Genomic DNA, 17,295 nt, shown 5'->3' with positions numbered 1-17,295 from the left:
ATAAATAGACACTATTGATCTTGAAATCTTTTATAACAAGGGTATAAATACTTCGAAACAGTCCTACGCTATTCGTATCATCGTTACAAGAAAGCCTATTTATTTCAGTCCACGTAATAGAATAAGCACTTACTATAAATTCTAGCTGCGAATTCAACTAAGCTGACTGAAGTGCTATTATTGTGGTTTCAGTACTCAAGTAGGCAGTTTCTATTCCATTGATCTGTTTTGTCGTTATCTAAATATTCTGCAAAACCTTTGTAATGGTAATCTGAAGGGCTAGACTGTTTTAAGTTATATTGATTGTGTATTTCATAATATGTTATGTAAATATGTTTTTGTTGAGATAATACTTATCTGTTGATATTTATTCGAGTAGAGAAAGTATTTTTAGAACTGATATCAGTTTCATATTGATATATTTTGTGAAGTAACAAGAGGAAAATTGCCATCGACTGCGTCGCGCCAAGTTTAAGGTTGCTACTAAAAATGTCCCTGTGGAATAACGGAAGAAAATTCTTAACTTTTGTATCCGAGAGGAAAATATTAAGTTTCACGTATATGTCGGAACTTGTTTCATTCAGAGGCTTTTGATAAGCTCTGTTTATTTTTGGAAAAGTTTTATAAGTTCTTCCATACTCTATTTATAACAGGAATTATATTCCATGGCAGGACAAAAATCAAGGCACATAAGCTGATATAGTAACAATATCAACCTTCTTTTTTGTGTTCTTATTCTATAATTCCACTAAAACCGGAAGGACGTACGTAGGTGTGCGTATTTGCTCTCATTCGAACGACAATACCAGAATTCTAAGTATCTACTTTTCCACAGGAAACTTAACCTGATAGACATCTTCGTAAACATTTAATTCCAGAAAATATAAAAATGTTTCTTCATTTTATTATGAAACTGTAGTCTGACAATATACAGTCGCTTCTGGATTGTAAAAGACACCTCGAAGGTCGTCGGGACAAATAAAATCGCTATATATAGAAATCAAATTGGAAAAGTATAAAGCCTTCGAGATTTAATTTCTTTCGCTTTATGAAATGATAATGACATTTTGAACGGTTGAGAGGTGAAAAATAAGAATTTTTGCAACAAATTCAGGAGAGAAGACGTCTTTTTTTAACATGGGTAAATGCTTAACGCATACTCTGCACTCCGGGTGGAGCGCAGGGTTATGGGAAGGAACTATTCTAGTAGAGAATACTTTTGAAGTCTCGATACAGGGATTAACACGACCATGTATTTGTTCGTATCGTTTTAATTAGAATGTCTGTGGTTACAAGCCGATAGCGACATGAGTCACAATTTAACTACACGATTGCGTTTATCCCCGTATAAAATATAATATGGGGACTACCGGCAATCGTTCAATACAATTTGATAACATATTAGTTTGATACTAAATTCCATACCGGGTTTTAAACGCGAAGAGAATCGTAAGGTTACGATACCTTATTTATTAGTTTAATAATAAACTCAATAGTTTAGAATGCCTTTTAGTTTTTTGGTCTCTTTTAATGCATCTTTATATCTTAAAAGTAAGAATTTTGTACGATAATGCTGTCTAGGAGTCACTCACGTAATTTGTAATGAGTACCATCCTTTCTTTTCTCTTTCTTAGCAGAATAACAGTACCAAAACGTTACATAAACGCCAAACCACAACGGAATCTGTACAACAATGTAACAAGTCACAATCACTGGATAGAATCACGTTTACTCCACGTAAGACGTGACCTCAGTGTTTTCTCCCGGCGTTGCTTTCAAAACACAACTTGTTTGCCATCATAATGGCCAACTTCGTCAGCGCTAAACTTTTCTTGCGCCAACAGCACCGTAATGGGTTTGGTTCTTTGTTTTTTGGAGTAAACATCGCTATTTGGGGACTGGATTGTAATATGATTTAGGTGAGCAATTATAAGACTTGTTACGTAACAATTTCTGCTTTTAACCCTTTAGAAATGTAATTATATAACTATAGGCTGATGGAAATAGAATCTTTATTATTCTTACTAGGTTTCTTGTTGATTTCTTATAATTGACCAGATATCTTAAAATTTGGTAAGTACTGTCATAAATTCACCAGCATCAAAAGCTTTTAAAAGAACATCAGTTCCAGACAGTTTTCATATCTTGAAGTTTCGAACAAGAAGAAGCAAACTTTGCACAAAAGCTCAGAACCACCCCGCGCCAAATACGGGTGTAAGGAGTGTTCTTTTCTTTAAAAATAGACTGCACTTCGCATGCTAGCCTTGCGGCTCACGTGTCAACACCACCGCATCTGTGAAGCACGTGTCGGTCTAAAATAGCTTATAACCTAACCTTCGGAAGCCTTGAACTCTGCTGTTCAATTAGAACAATCCATGTGTAACGTTATACAGCAATTAGCGGAGTACGCTTCAATGAGAACTGTTGTACAATTGGTGTTGGCTCAAACAATCCGGTATTGTTCTTGCTAAAATAAATATGATTGCATTGTATCTTTGTTGGACTCACAAAGACCGGTGTTACGAGTCTGAGAATGCTCTCGAAAAAGTACTTCATTTATATTATACTTGAAAGAACTTGAGAATTATTCTCGGCTCAAAAAACTTTTGGCAAAAATATTTTATATTTGGTTCTATAGACGATACAGAATAATATATTACTTATATTCAATACACTATTCTAAAAAGGTAAACTACGAAATACTGAGAAAATCTAAATTACAAAATGGTCCGTTATTTGCTTCGAAAACTTTTCTATCAAGCCTATCCGAGGTAGGTATGTTTATTAGGCTTGTTCCCAGGGGTTGGTCGAAGGGCGTACAAAGGTGGGTGCAAAGTCAAGCACTACTTAGGGATGAAACACTACGAGAGCCTCTTAAGACAGGCTGATAGGGTAGGCTACTGATTTTTGTTTATTTTACAATGTAGCAGTTTGATTCTAGCAGTAACTCTTAAATATAACGTTCACATGTGTAAGCAGACGAAGTAAAACCTGTTATCGCAGAAGGGCTGAGAACTTATTAGAATATGAAAAGTGTATTTAGTCTGATGTGCCTCAGACCTGATACATACAATTCTTAAATTAATATACTATTCAAAACAGAGATAAGGGTCAAATTCATGTCGCAAAATAAACCGGTCAGAGCTGTTTTGATGACAAATTCACAGATGTATTAAGTCAATAAATAGAGATTTTGTTATTGTGAGGGATACATTAACAAATTCGAATATAGTACCAAGAAGTGGCAATATGTATGTAAGTTTTCATTCTATATATTTTTCTATGTATAAAATATCGATATAGGTAGACAATGATCGTGAACACATTTTTTTTAGTGAACGAGGCGTCTGGCTTGGAAACGCAATAAATTTGACGATCGAAACTAATCAATTAATTCCAACAAAATATAGAAGTTCAACATAAAATTAATAACCAAATTAACTCAACATGACTGCCTATTCAAAAATGAACGTCTAATTAATTTCACAGTACATGAAGGATTAAAACTGGGAGTCTATTTATAACATTACCTTGTTAAACCAGCTTAAATAGAAGTACTATTGAGAACTTGGATAGCGTGGGCAGAGTATTACGTTCTCTATAAACATTTTGAACACTAAAGGTCACCGAAAAGTCCTAATCCAGTTCTAATTTCAGACAACCTCTGGATGTAAAACAACTATGAAACTAAATTAGTTTAAAGATGTAAGGTACTATTAAATGTATTAGATAATTTTCTAGTTTATAATTGTTCGTGTGTATAAGATACGAAGGTACGATGACAAAGTTGATTCAGAAGGTCGAAGTTAATAAGAATAAATTGGAAACCAAGTTCCCCGTGGTATTACGGATAAGAAAGTTTATGCTTATCTTTGGCAAGTTAATTTTATGCATGACATAAATTGGAACTTAAAATTGCGAATTTAAGATGTCAGTTAGAAGCGGTAAATGGAAGAAGAATATTTAGAAATAACAAATTGGGTTATGGCAAGAAGATCGCTAAGAGGAAACTATTAAAAAATCTCTATTCGATAGCAAGTTCTATTTTACATTGCTCTCGAAATCCAGCTCTAAACCACCATATCATTCTTTAAGGAGCTAGCATATTACAGATAAACTTATGACTCAAGCACCTAAAGGCTAAAATAAGACCTATATTGGAAGGTAGATCGCAATCGAACATAAACAAGGTACTTTATACATGCAAAAACCCACAACAAATTAGCAGCACATAAAAGTAATAACAAAGGTATAAAACTCTAAGGGCCTGTACACACGACACGGGGATAGTCGCGTAACAACTGTAGACCTTGAACTACGTAAACACGCCCCGTCACACACTATATGCAAGTACTATGTATCTGTTAACCATTAGCGAGATTAGAATGTAGGTGTTGGGAATGGAAAGGTTTCAACTTTGTGTGATGATATTTTTTCTATCTAGAACAGTATTTCCTAGCCGTTGTTATTATATTTCTACCTGATTTGCATTGTATTTTCTTAGTATCTACAACAGTTAAGCAGTGATAGCAGGGTGGAATAAGCATTCATATCCCTAGTAAGTAGAGTTTAAAACCTAAGCAACATTAAAGACTTTTCAAAGTTATGTGTGAAATTATCTTCCTTTAAAGGTGAAGGAAAACGTCATAAGAAAAGTTTGCAAGCCCCATAGTTCTTGCAGGAATCGAAGTTTATAGTTGGGGACTTTGCATTCCTTCAAGTATTGGAAAGTTTGCGTGTGAGTTCATATGCCTCACTAATAAGGAAAAGATATAAGGTAAAGATATCGCAATAATCGTTGATTACTCAACAATTAGTATGATTCATCTTTAGTTATGGTCAGGTTTCGCGTCCTGCAAAGGAACGTGAGAAGCCGATTCTGAGAATTTTCAATAACGTGACTGTAGAACTATTTCAAGTGGCAAAATGGATTCGCATTATTTCTTGAATATATTTTCTAGGCATATGTTATGTTAAGAGCTAAATTCTTATTGATTAGTCATAAATATTAGTCTTACATTGTCAACTAATGATGAATAGCTCATCAGTACCTAGTCTTCAATTCGTATAGGCACTAAGTAAACCGCACACTAGCGATGTTTTTACGAACTTTCTAAGCGACATAATCGCAAACGGAAGAAGCAGAGTGACAAGCCATTATCACTTAGTCAAAGCTTTAGCAAAACCTGCGGTAATTATACCAAAATGTCTCCAAAAACAGCTTTCTAAGATGCCTATAAATTGATATTACTTCTCACGTTCTAACTCGGAAGGATATGAATCGAGGTTGATATCAAGTACATACGTACTTCCTCGACATATCATTGGCATGCGCACTATTGTTTGATATGAGATACATATGAAAATATTTACAAAGACTACGTTACCTAGTTATTCAGATATCACGTATTCTAGTGTAAATATTTTCCAAGCATTGAAAGTGCTGCGAACTTGGTTGATGTTGAAAACATTGACATGGATAGAATAGAGATGTTTTTGTTTACTGTGTATTTATCGTACAAACGTTTTAGAGAAAATGGCGAGTATTTATTCTTAGTGAATTGATACACATGTTCAATTTCAGAGTACTATTAAAAGAGTAAAAGTATGTTTTATGAAGCGAGTAACTTCGTTTACGTCAAAAGGTTCACCAGTAGCACACGTCTTATTCTATTCAAGAAGATGGTATTGCTACTTAAAGATCTTTTAGCATAAGGTACGTTCATCTCAGAATAACGGAAGCGTAGATAATTCAACGAACCTTTTACAAACAAAATTGTAACGATAACGTGTGAAATATGAATTGTACAATTTCTATTATATAGCCGTATTGATACTAACATCTACGCGTTTTCTTATTGAAGGCTCTTCCTTATCACTTATCAGCTGCTAGTGAAACTGTCACGATCTACCGTGTTGTGTACATAGAGACACACCTTTTGTGTGGAAAATACGTGGTTTTACTATGATTTTTACGCTTAGGGTTGGTGGAGTAGAACGACAATTGTAATCAAATATTGGTGGTTTTAGCTAACCACAGTTTTTCAAGTCGGGAAAGACCCAAAGCAATCTAAGGAGAGGTTAGTGAAATTGAAACGAATAGACAAGCTATCTTTGGTGTTATTTCTACTAACAATTGTATCAATGTATTTGGTAGTCGTGATTTAATGTTTCGAGCCTGTTGGTCAAAGGTTTCTTTACAGTGACGCACTGATTATTAAATGATTGCAAAGTCATATTACTATCGATCTAAGGACGATTAGAAGTTCTGTGATTTAAAGAGCAAATCAATATGATACAGCTTTATTACACTGCAACTTAGGCTTTTGGTTGCTTTATCAAATCAAACCTGTCAGTTTGCGACATTAAATAAAGAATCTAAGAACCCACAGTTTCAAAGTCACGTGCGTAATTTGCGAGAGTTCCTTTTGTAATTTGCGTTATATATGAGCATTTTAAGACGAAATCTCGAACCCACTTCAGCAGAACCTCGAAGGCGATTACTGGTCATTGCGAGTAATCAGGGCTACTACCACGTCTGATAGAAACCCATTACTTTGTGTACATAGTTCTTTTACCGTATGCGAATCACGGATAGGGAGGCTCGGAAGTACGTGCCTACCTCCAGGTGTTCCACTGTCTCGTATTTACGGTGTGAGGGTATATTTAGCCGTCGGTATATTCGTATATAGGTTGTAAATAAAGGACTATCGGTTGGGGGTATCAATTTGAATAGGAAGGTCAGGATGTCAATTGATTTTGGTCACGTGCGAAATAGGAGTTACGTCACTAGTTATATCTTTTAATATACGATAGAGATTAGTATGCCAGGGCTATGTTTAAACAAGATTAAGGATAACTTTTTAGAAATATGTAGTTTAGGAAAGAACACACTAGTTAAGTGTCATTAGTTAACTGAAACTGATGGTTTCAGACAGTCTTACCGAAAGGTATTGTGTTATGTTACCCAGGTAAAATACTCGTAAACAGCTCCATCCGGTGAGACTGGAAGCCGACTTCAAAATAGTTGGAAGAAAGGCAGAGTTGATTTAATGGTTTTGGACAGAATTGAATGCAATGTAAACTCGATATTTGTGTTAGCAAAGAACTCTATTCAATCTAGGTGACCTTTTCCAATAAATCAGAATAGCCAGCTTTGAAATTGGCTAGACATATCGTGTATTCCCTCCGGAGTATCAACGGCAGACTTTGTATCGTGTTCATATTTACTATCAGTTTTTATTAAAGAATAACCACTTGAGTTCGCAACGTGACTCGTGTTTTAGCATTAGATTCTTTGTAATTGAATCTCGATTTGTTCTTATGATATCATGTTATTAAACTGGATATGGTGGCCAAGGTTACTCAAGTTGATTTCGTTTTGTTAACTAAATCTATACTTCCGTGAATTATGTAAATCTGAAAGTTTGTTTGGTTGATTTTTATGCCTGAATTAAGAGGCTTACAACAAAATGCCAATTGATTTATTTATATTTTCTTATAAAATATGAGTAAAAAAGGACGGAGCAAAGGTTAACTTCTAGTGTTAAATAAAAGTTTTTACAAAATAATATCCATAAAACTCTTTTCATTGTTTAATTTGACTTGTTTGTTCTAACAAATAAAATTAAAACGAAAGCTCTAAATATTTATCAGAGTTGGAAAGTTTGAAACGAATTACAGTTGAAGCAGTTTATAACAAACAACTTTTATAGTAACAATTTTACTTTGAAGAAAATGTTACCTATTTCATTCTAAGCCAATAGCAAAGTACCACAATTCAAGTGGATTAAATGGACAAACATTAAATGTATTTTAGATAAAGTTGTAGAAGCCCATCGAACAACAAAAATCGAACCTTAGAGTGATAGGCTATATTATTATAGGTTATATATATACGATCAGAAAATATGCTGAAAAGATTTTTCCGATACTAAGAAAATTACACAATAAGAACTTTCTTGACAGTAAATAACTCAAGCACAATAAGAAACAACATCCGCAATACTAAACTAGTGCCGATAGCATTAACTTTCCCGTGCCCTATATTCAATGGTTCGCCTCCAGTCGTTTACTTACAGACTACAAATTAATCATCTGTAGGAAAAGAGCGTGTCCTTGGTGAGTAACAGTTGTAGTAAAGTTTCTGAACAATTGGAGCGCGACGAATTGACTACAATGGTTTCAGGAGCGACATTAAAAAGTAATTATTCAGGCCGTATGTCAGTAGGCTATGTTGTTTTGCAACATGAAAGTAGGGTGGCTTTTGTGGTTTTATGGAAAACACTGCTGAATTGTCCAACTAGACTGCAGTGGAGTTTAAAATTAATATGAAGTAAGTAAAAATTGGATGGTTTATTTTATTCAACTGGTAAAGAATATTTTAGAGAAAAAACAAAACAGGAATCGTTTCATTACAGGTGTGATCGAAGGGAATGAAGACATTTAGACGAATACTAGTCTGAAACATTTAATATTAAATATGCAGATGAATCTTCGTTAAGAGATAAGTTTGTAAGTACTTAAGTAAAGTCTCAAGGACACAAATGAAATACGGCTCTGTTCTTCCCCAAGTAAAAAATTGTACGTCTTGTATTCTTACTGACAGTTAAATTGTTTTGAGAATTTTTGGAACTGCGAAACTTAAAGCTCGGAATTCAGCACTTACACAAGAAATAAAAATGTAAATAGAAAACAAACATATTCGATAAAGACTCACTAATGACAACAAACATTTCTTTGATGCCAATTAAAAAAGTCTTCAGAATCAGTTTCTATAAGTTTTTATTGGGAGAAACCAAATTGAGAGAAAACATGGGACGATCCCTACAGACCAGGATACGTTTTCCTCAAACGGACACCATAGTACCTATCTACCAATAGCAAAAAAAGATATGCAAATTCTAGTAAACGAAAAAACCCCTGAACCTATTTCACAAAAGATCGAATATCGGAATAATTGAAAAGCCCTCGAAAGCCGATATCAAAAGGGGTATGTAAACAGGGTTTTATTAACAAAAGTGTCACGTGTAGCGTCGTGTTGCGTAGATCGATACGCTGATGCGACGTTGCATCGCTAATTGATAGACTAGTCTGCTTTTATAATCGGGGTCAAAGTATTGTTAATTGATTTCCGTGTTGATATTTGAAATCCTGTTATGATTGACTGGTTGATTTTGTAAACAATAGTGTGAATAGCTGACGAATTTGATATAATATAGCAGTAATTGCACATTAAAGCACGTATTACAGAATTATTGTCGATTGTTGAAGTCAAGGGTGTAACCTGCCCAAAAGTAGAACAATCAACTCACGGAAAAATAAATAAAAAATCTTAGACGAAGTTCTAAACTTCTTTATAAAATATTGAGTACATCCAAAAATAAAAAATCGCGAGTTCCTTTCTCATCCAATTAACCTAAATAAAAGTTATGAACATGTCACAACTTTTGAACAGCACGAAATTACGTTCTTTAATAAACTTCAGTTGAACAACTGTGTGGGGTCAACGACCGGTTGTAATAATTTGCACTGCAGTGGTTTTGCATGCAGTTACTATGGTGATGTAGTGGCGCATTGTCCATAACGGTTACTGGGAAAACAGAACTGAATGAAATTACTATACAAAAAACAGGTGCGAGTCGGATGCACGAAGTGTTCTGTACTACAATAAATATTAATATTGAGCAAAAAATACGAAAATGAAATGTTTATTGTATGGGGACCTCCTTAACGCATTTTTTTTAAAATTTTTGGTTATAGTGGCAACGGAAATACATTGTGTGAGTTTTAGTTTCCTAGCTATTACGGTTGCAGCCTGGTGGGAGACGGGCAGACAGCGGAGGCTTAGTAATAGGGTTCTGAATTAACAATTTGACTACGGACCCCTAAAAAATAAAACGCGATATGGAGTGTTTCATTGGCAGGTGTTGAGCACCAAGTATTCTATGAATATTTATACTAAATTTGCATGATTTTTTCCAGTTGCCCGTGTTGTCGATATTGTAATTGAAATGGCACGCAATTCGAGCTCGATATCATCTTATTATGCAAAATTATTGTAGCAGCTGTTTTATATGGAGTTTTACTGTTATAATGAACAGTAATATTCTCTGAAGGAGTGTTCGCTTAATGGTTTTCTGTTTTTTAAAATCGTTTACTGCTGCAAATGACCCATAGTTATACTGTTACAGCACATACTGTATATGATTTTTATAGCCTAAATTAACGATAAGTCTTAAATCTAATATTAGTTTCCTCAGTTATTGTGATTGCTTCCTAAAAACTATCATAATTTTGGTTGCAAAAGACAACGCCTTTAGCTTTCGAATATGACCAGAACCGGATAATCTGGATACATTTTTGGAATAACAACACTTGTCTTTAACATATAAAGTTAGATAACCATGTAGTAATATTAATCATACGCCTATACCAGTTTTACAACAAGAATGGAAAGTGTGTGATGTCATAGTCCTATTCTCGTGTTTGGCTAGTTTTCTAACATTTATCTTGATGTCAATTTACTAATGTAAAAATAGATTAGAAACTGTCTTTTCCGTTTCGTAATTTTATATTTTACTATAATTATCAGCTACACTATATAAAGCTTCAAAATATAAGAAAAATTTTGACAAAATTCCACTAAGCCGACCACTACTGATCTGATGCAGTTAAGATAGTTAGAAATGGTGTCTAAAGATAGACAAGCAATCTGTTGTTAGAGTGGAGCATTCTTACCTATACTATTACTTTTAATTAAATATAATACTTATTGTGGAATAACAAAAGCTTTAATAATAAACTTCACCTTTAAATCAAACCAAAGCAGTTTAATTTCCACCTCTCAAAATTAAATTGTACATTTATTGAAAATTCGAGTCGAGTTTCCGAGTGAAAAACCACTTACTGTTTACATTTAACGTTGATTGAGTTTCCGTTTATTGTAGTACCTGTTAACTCTATCTAAATATTGTCAAATTTACTGAACAACAAGCCCAAATATTGTAACAATAAGAACTTAAGAACTTTCAAGGTTTTGAAACAAAAACTGCTCTATATAATAGTGGCTATTAACTTCGTAATAGCTTTCCGTGTGAGTTTGGAAACAATAGAATCGCCCTATTTGTTATTTTTTTCTTGTTAATTGATATAATGACTAGGAATTAATTTATTGGTAACAGTTTCATTGTTTGATCCAATGGGTTACAAGATTGGAATTTCATGTAAAAAAAGTCGACTTTAACGAATCTGTACAACGTACGTCACTGTCACAAATTCAGTAGTTATAAATTACCTACACACCTTCCAATAGTTTCAAATGGATATACCTATTATAGTTTAGAGGACATGAAGGGAGACAGACCTAAACAAGGTATATTATAGGCTTTTAGTGAATGTCTAAAGCGGCGTACTTATCTTGGATTTATAGTTAGTTTTCGATTTGTAACAAGAAGGAAAGATAGCAAGCTCAAACTGCGTTGCTTAACAAGCATCATTTGATGTATAATTTAACTAATATAATATTCTAAACTCGTAATACAGACTTCGGAAATACGTATAAACATAGTTACATAAACTTTTATCCTTAAAGATGTAGCAATGTCTTCCGTTCGGCAATTTATTCACTTTTACCAGTTACGACCGTGAGGTTGTACGCATCTTGAAAACATGATGTCACATGTGATTTACAGGCTTGTTTTGGGTTTCCCTTTCCTTGTTTAAACGTTCATAATACGGTAGGTAATTGGCAGATGAATTAAACATAAAAAAATCGGAGACATACATGTGTGTACATGTATACAGAACCAAATTTTTTTAAGTCAAAAGTAGTAAGAGGATGTCATCATACTCATTTACTTTACGTAATTTCTTAAATGCGTCTTTCAATATTTTCTATCATAGCAATTTTGTTCTTAAAAGAATCTATCACTAATTTCTGCATCTTCGACAGTTCGAAAGGAAATTTTGTTAACATCCAAGGAATCACAAACGTATAAGCGGAGACCTCAAAAGCATTAACGACATAGAATTGTATATTTTATTAAATCAGCTGTCGTCAGCAGCCGGCGGATGTTAATTATAAATAAAACATCTTGTTTGTTTGTTCACGACATTAAACATTAAGCCTTGTGTAAACGCAGACGACTGAAAAGTCAGCAAGACATTGTAAACGTTGGGGAGAAAACCCCCATTCTCTTTATCGTGTATTGCTATTGCACAATTATTTCATTGAGTCATTCCTACCAAATTCTCCACACATGTTTATAATTCGCGTTAGATGGTAAACAGCTGATAATTCTTTTTATATCCAGCCAGTGGAAAAAAATGTAGTCCAAAAATATATCGGCGCGTTCACGACAGACAGATGCCTCTACTTTCAAGTCGTTTTCTGTCTAATGCTATTAATCTTGACTGCTGTTGGAATCCGCTTTAAAACTATGGTTCTTGTAATTCACGGGCGTCGAAACTTGTTGAAAGTCGTGGTTTTGAAATGTCTGGCAATGGAAGCTTTGTGTGAGAATAAAATGTGGTAAGGTTTTGGATGACGGTGACCGGAAATATTGAAAGAAAAGAACCGAAGACTAATCTGTAAATTTTAAACAAAGTGTTATTAATACTGTCAAGTATGTACCGGCTTTAATAACGTTGATATGGGATCATCAACCCTATGAGGGATCGGTTCTGGTACTGAAGTACAAAGGAATAGATATTGTAGTTTCACTTGTAGCAGTAAGACAGAATGATAGCTATTTTAGTTGCTACATGGCCATGAGTATAGGGCGTTCGCTTTCTGTCGCCCGAATTAGTACACATTTCTACTATACCTATAAATATAATATCAAAAGTGTGTAGCGCGATCAGCTTAAATATAGCCACATCGTATGTCCGACCTTCGTGTTGCGGTGAGCTAACATTATTTATATTCTTCTTCGTATATTTATCAAATACACGAACAGTTACAAGGTTCTTACACAGTTTTCAGGCAAAAAATCGCAAATATGGAAGATTACTTTTCTGGGTCAAAATTACGTAAATATTTATTTACGATTTATATCAAGGCTCTCACCAAATTGCGAACAATTAAACGAAAGGCCTTGGAATAGCTTGTTTGGGATATGAAGAAACAATTAAGGTAAATGCTTGAGATGAATCATATTAAGGAAAATATACAAAGCTTTTAACTAAACATTTTTCCTGTAAGCAAAGCGTTGTTCTGTGAAGTCATTTGGCAAATTCGTTCATGATTATAGTAGTTTAAGTGGATGAAATAATAACCAACAATATTAGTCTTGAATGAATAAAATACAGCAGAACACGTCTTGATGCATCTGCATCTAACACAACAGCGACAACAATAATATCAAGTTCCATAATTGAGATCTAAAATTGGACAACATGGTATCATTTAATATGATAGCAGTGGCACCCGCATAAATTGACCACGTACACAACTCAGTCGGCGGTCCGTTTTAAGCTGTAGTGCATATCTGTTGAGCGAGCCCCATCGCGGTTCGCTGAGCGACTAATTGGATCAATCACCGAACCGAGTGCTGGCATGCAAATACGAGTAGGCTTCGAAATAACCACTATTTTCTACGGACAGATGAATGGAATGAAAAGGTTGAATTTTTATGCATATTATACAACCGGTTTCAATTAGTTTTGTTTAGGGTGTGAAAAAGAATGATCAAAATGCAGAACAAGATATTTGTTTTTCAGTTTTGAAGCAAATTGCGTAGTTTACCTACTGTTATAAAACGGCGCAGTTACGCAGTATTGACCAAAATTCGTCGCATTAATTTTATTGATATTGGAAAACAGGTGGATGGGCGACATAAAGTATTTATAACTCAAATTATCCAGCCAAGTCCAAAATGGACATAATCATAACGAGGCTAAAATAAATTGGTATAAACTTCATGGAGGAAACTGAAAGGAAATTGAATACAGTAACACCAAATAAGGAGCATTCTGATTGGTACCTAAATAGATAATGTGTATTATATTGAGCTCAGTTAGTTTTTCTGTTATGTTATAGTACCTAGACCTCATACGAAGTTATCTTTTTTTTTTAGCAAATACAGAAGAGAAGTAAAAAGGGGGAAAGAACATACAACATACATAAAAGAGCAAATCTTTTTAATGAATCATTAAACGTTGCTATTAAATTATGCTGACAATTTTTCTAGTAACAGGTATGTTCCCAGTAGTCATCCTGGTAGACACTGGACAGTTCTAGAAGGGACTATTGCGAATATACCAAGTAAGAGAAGATGTTTTTCTCTTTACTTGAAGTCTTGAGTATTACGAAAGATTTTCACCCAAACAGGCATGAATTATGTTCGTGTTATGTTCAAAGTTGAAAAGTATCTTTTGTATTTGTACCTGCTTCAGTTTGTAAACTCACCGAAGTCTGTGCTATTGTGGATGAAATATATATGGAGCGGAACCGACTTGGAAGTTACAAAATTTGGACGTAGCTACATACATGTGTCATTTAGTATAGAAAAAGATGTAAAAGATCGAAATATGGGAAAAGTTCATAGGTTTGTTTCGGTATAGGGCACTTAAGGTGGCACGGAAAGGTTTTGTGTATGCGACAATATGTGATACGCATCTTGCTAGGCTTTTTACAGCCGGGCGTACTTAATATTGACTATATTGCATTTGAACCATGATAATAATGGTCTTAAAATGTGTAATTTTTTGGTAATTACGCACATAGGAACGTATTTTGCAATATTAAACATAACACCATATAATATTAAAGATAACAATGATTATATTGCAGACGCTATCGACTCATCGTATTAGCTAATACAATGTGAAAAGGAACCGGTACGGCGGCAGATGTATAAGGCGTCTGCTTTCACCAGCGCCCTACTACACCGTATAAGACGTGCGGTCTAGATATATCGTACTTAGGCACTAAAGAGTATACGCATCCTCGCATTACACGATACAAAAAACATTACACATTTTTTTACGATTGGGCTCTTTAACGGCGAACAAAGATTTTATAAAACACAATTTTGATATTACGTTCTGCTGCAAACTTGCCTGTATGAATAGGATATAAGAATTTTCGTGGCATTGAATGAACTTGGTGTGAATAATTATAATACTACGACTTACCTATCGCGGCAACGGGTAAGCAGTTGAAGCAGTCTGTGAATGTTTTCCATAACTTGATGTTGTACCTCCTTTTGCATTCGTCGTAGAATCTATAGGACAAAAGAAATTAGACGTTAATACAAAATAAATTACAGTACTTTATAAACTAGGTAATATCGGCAAAGGAATAAATACTAAAACGTTAAGGTAGCGAAACTTAAATAAACGTCATGTTTCGACGTAAAGCCTCAGTTCACTAGACTGTAGCCAGTTTGCTGCAGTTTCACGAATTCAGCCTTTTACGTTACATGAAGGCCTTATTCACTTTAAAATCTAAGCGTCAGTAGCGGGAGAACCTATTCCGATCCTAGGAAATTGCAGGCAAATCATAGAAAATCATTCTGGAGAGTCCCGAACAAATCGCGGTTAGGTGTAAAGTCCAACGCAATTTCTAAAGAATACATACACTTGTAAATCCAAGAGTATCTTCAAACAGTACAACCTGATACGTTTATACCTAAAGCCTTCCTACACGTGGTTATTTAATCCACAGTAAATCATAAGAAGCACTTCCCATGACAGTGACTTCGCACAACCCGTTGATATAATCCATCAGTATGTTTGTACAATGATTATAGTTCAGATTAAGGTGACAAACAATGTCATGTGTTGGCGGAATGCCAAATTTAATGGCGTCATGTTTTAGAATATTTCTTAAGGTCTTGTTTGGGTCCTTGCAGGTAGGTCGATGACAGCTGCTGTCATCATTGTCAAGGATAAAAAATAAAGATAAGAAACAATGAAGGTCGTTGCGAATTTACGTGTGGGTGGTTAATGTATTTCCGCCTTATTCTATAGGGAAATCGAAGCGAGATATCCTAATACGAATGTAACTATATTTACTTTGTGATTGTCGTTGACTTATTTTCTGATAGTTATAATAGGTACCTTAGTAGCTTACAAATTTATGTAGTTTCGATCTAACATGCAGAGAAATCTATTTGAATTCGTATTATTTTGGCTTTAATTTTGTCCCCAATGTTTACATTTCGATGAAATGATTGTTTATATAATTTTCACATTACTATTTAAGTAAATGCGCAATAATTAAATATATGGGAGCAATAACTTTATTAAGTAAATATTTAGTGCAAGAACCAATCAACGTCATTAAAATAGACATTAAGCGTATACAAGTGAGAGGAAAACCATAAAACAAACGTATTTATTACAACAATTTACAACGGCTTGCGTAAAATCCTATACTTTATTGTGGTAATTATAATTAATTGAATCCGTGTTCAATATTAACTCAGACATGTTCGAACTGCATTATTGATAAATCCTTAATGTTATGATTTCCTGTTGTGTCTGGATAATATTTGGTAAACATAGCCATGACTACGACACATAAGACCTGTAATTACATAGTCTTACGAGAAATTTATAAGAAAGCACTCGTTATTTAATTAAAGGCATGATAAACTTAATACAAAACGAGATTTCTAATGCTACAAAATAATGTGTAGCAGAAAATACATAAAATCATTTCTAATTCTCTTATAAACCGATAAAAAAGTAAACAATTAATACGTTAGAAAAGTATTTTATTTTCATTTCCACATATTTCCAATACTTGATCAGTACAAAACAATAAACTAACGATAAACAAAAAACACTTCCTATAAGAATCTAAGCAATAAACATAATCACGGCTCATTCACGGCTACATATCGCGGGCATGACTGTATCGTTTCAATATAACATGCAATAAACCTCGATAGCTGTTCGCTTTCGTGTTCGTGTAAACTACACGTCATATAGTTGATTTATTTATGAGTAATTGACACATGCTTACTGATAGGCGAAAGATTCTTGAGCTCATTTCGATATACAGGACTTAAATGTTTCCATTTTTCAGAGAGAAAACAAGTTCTGGTTTTGCTATTAACTAAATTCAAATTCAGAGGCGCGGAGGATGCCCCGCCATATAACAAGAATAAGTACGCAAAATACCGGTAGGGGCATGTGAATAAAGAAATAGAAATAAAATGGAAGAATCGTGTGAAAATCAAATGAAACTGAAAAATCAGTGGAATAATAACAATGGTAAAATAATAACGTTTTGAATGCCTTTCGGTACTCTTCTTTCAGTAAAATCTTTAAACTACTAAAATA

General features: G+C 34.1%; 1 protein-coding gene across 1 annotated transcript in view; it reads right to left on the bottom strand.

Moving 5' to 3' along the window:
- Positions 1-17,295, bottom strand: part of LOC142981573 (serine/threonine-protein phosphatase alpha-2 isoform) — a 66,390-nt gene that overhangs the window by 31,839 nt on the left and 17,256 nt on the right. Inside the window, exon 4 of the mRNA XM_076127578.1 lies at positions 15,139-15,227. Within this exon, the coding sequence (XP_075983693.1) occupies positions 15,139-15,227 (89 nt within the window). The remainder of the gene's footprint in view (positions 1-15,138; positions 15,228-17,295) is intronic.

This window comes from Anticarsia gemmatalis, chromosome 20, assembly GCF_050436995.1.
Source record: "Anticarsia gemmatalis isolate Benzon Research Colony breed Stoneville strain chromosome 20, ilAntGemm2 primary, whole genome shotgun sequence".
In the NCBI taxonomy this organism is placed as follows: Eukaryota; Metazoa; Arthropoda; class Insecta; order Lepidoptera; family Erebidae; genus Anticarsia; species Anticarsia gemmatalis.
The sequence above is the reverse complement of the archived record's forward strand: the minus strand, read 5'-3'. Positions and strand labels throughout refer to the sequence as shown.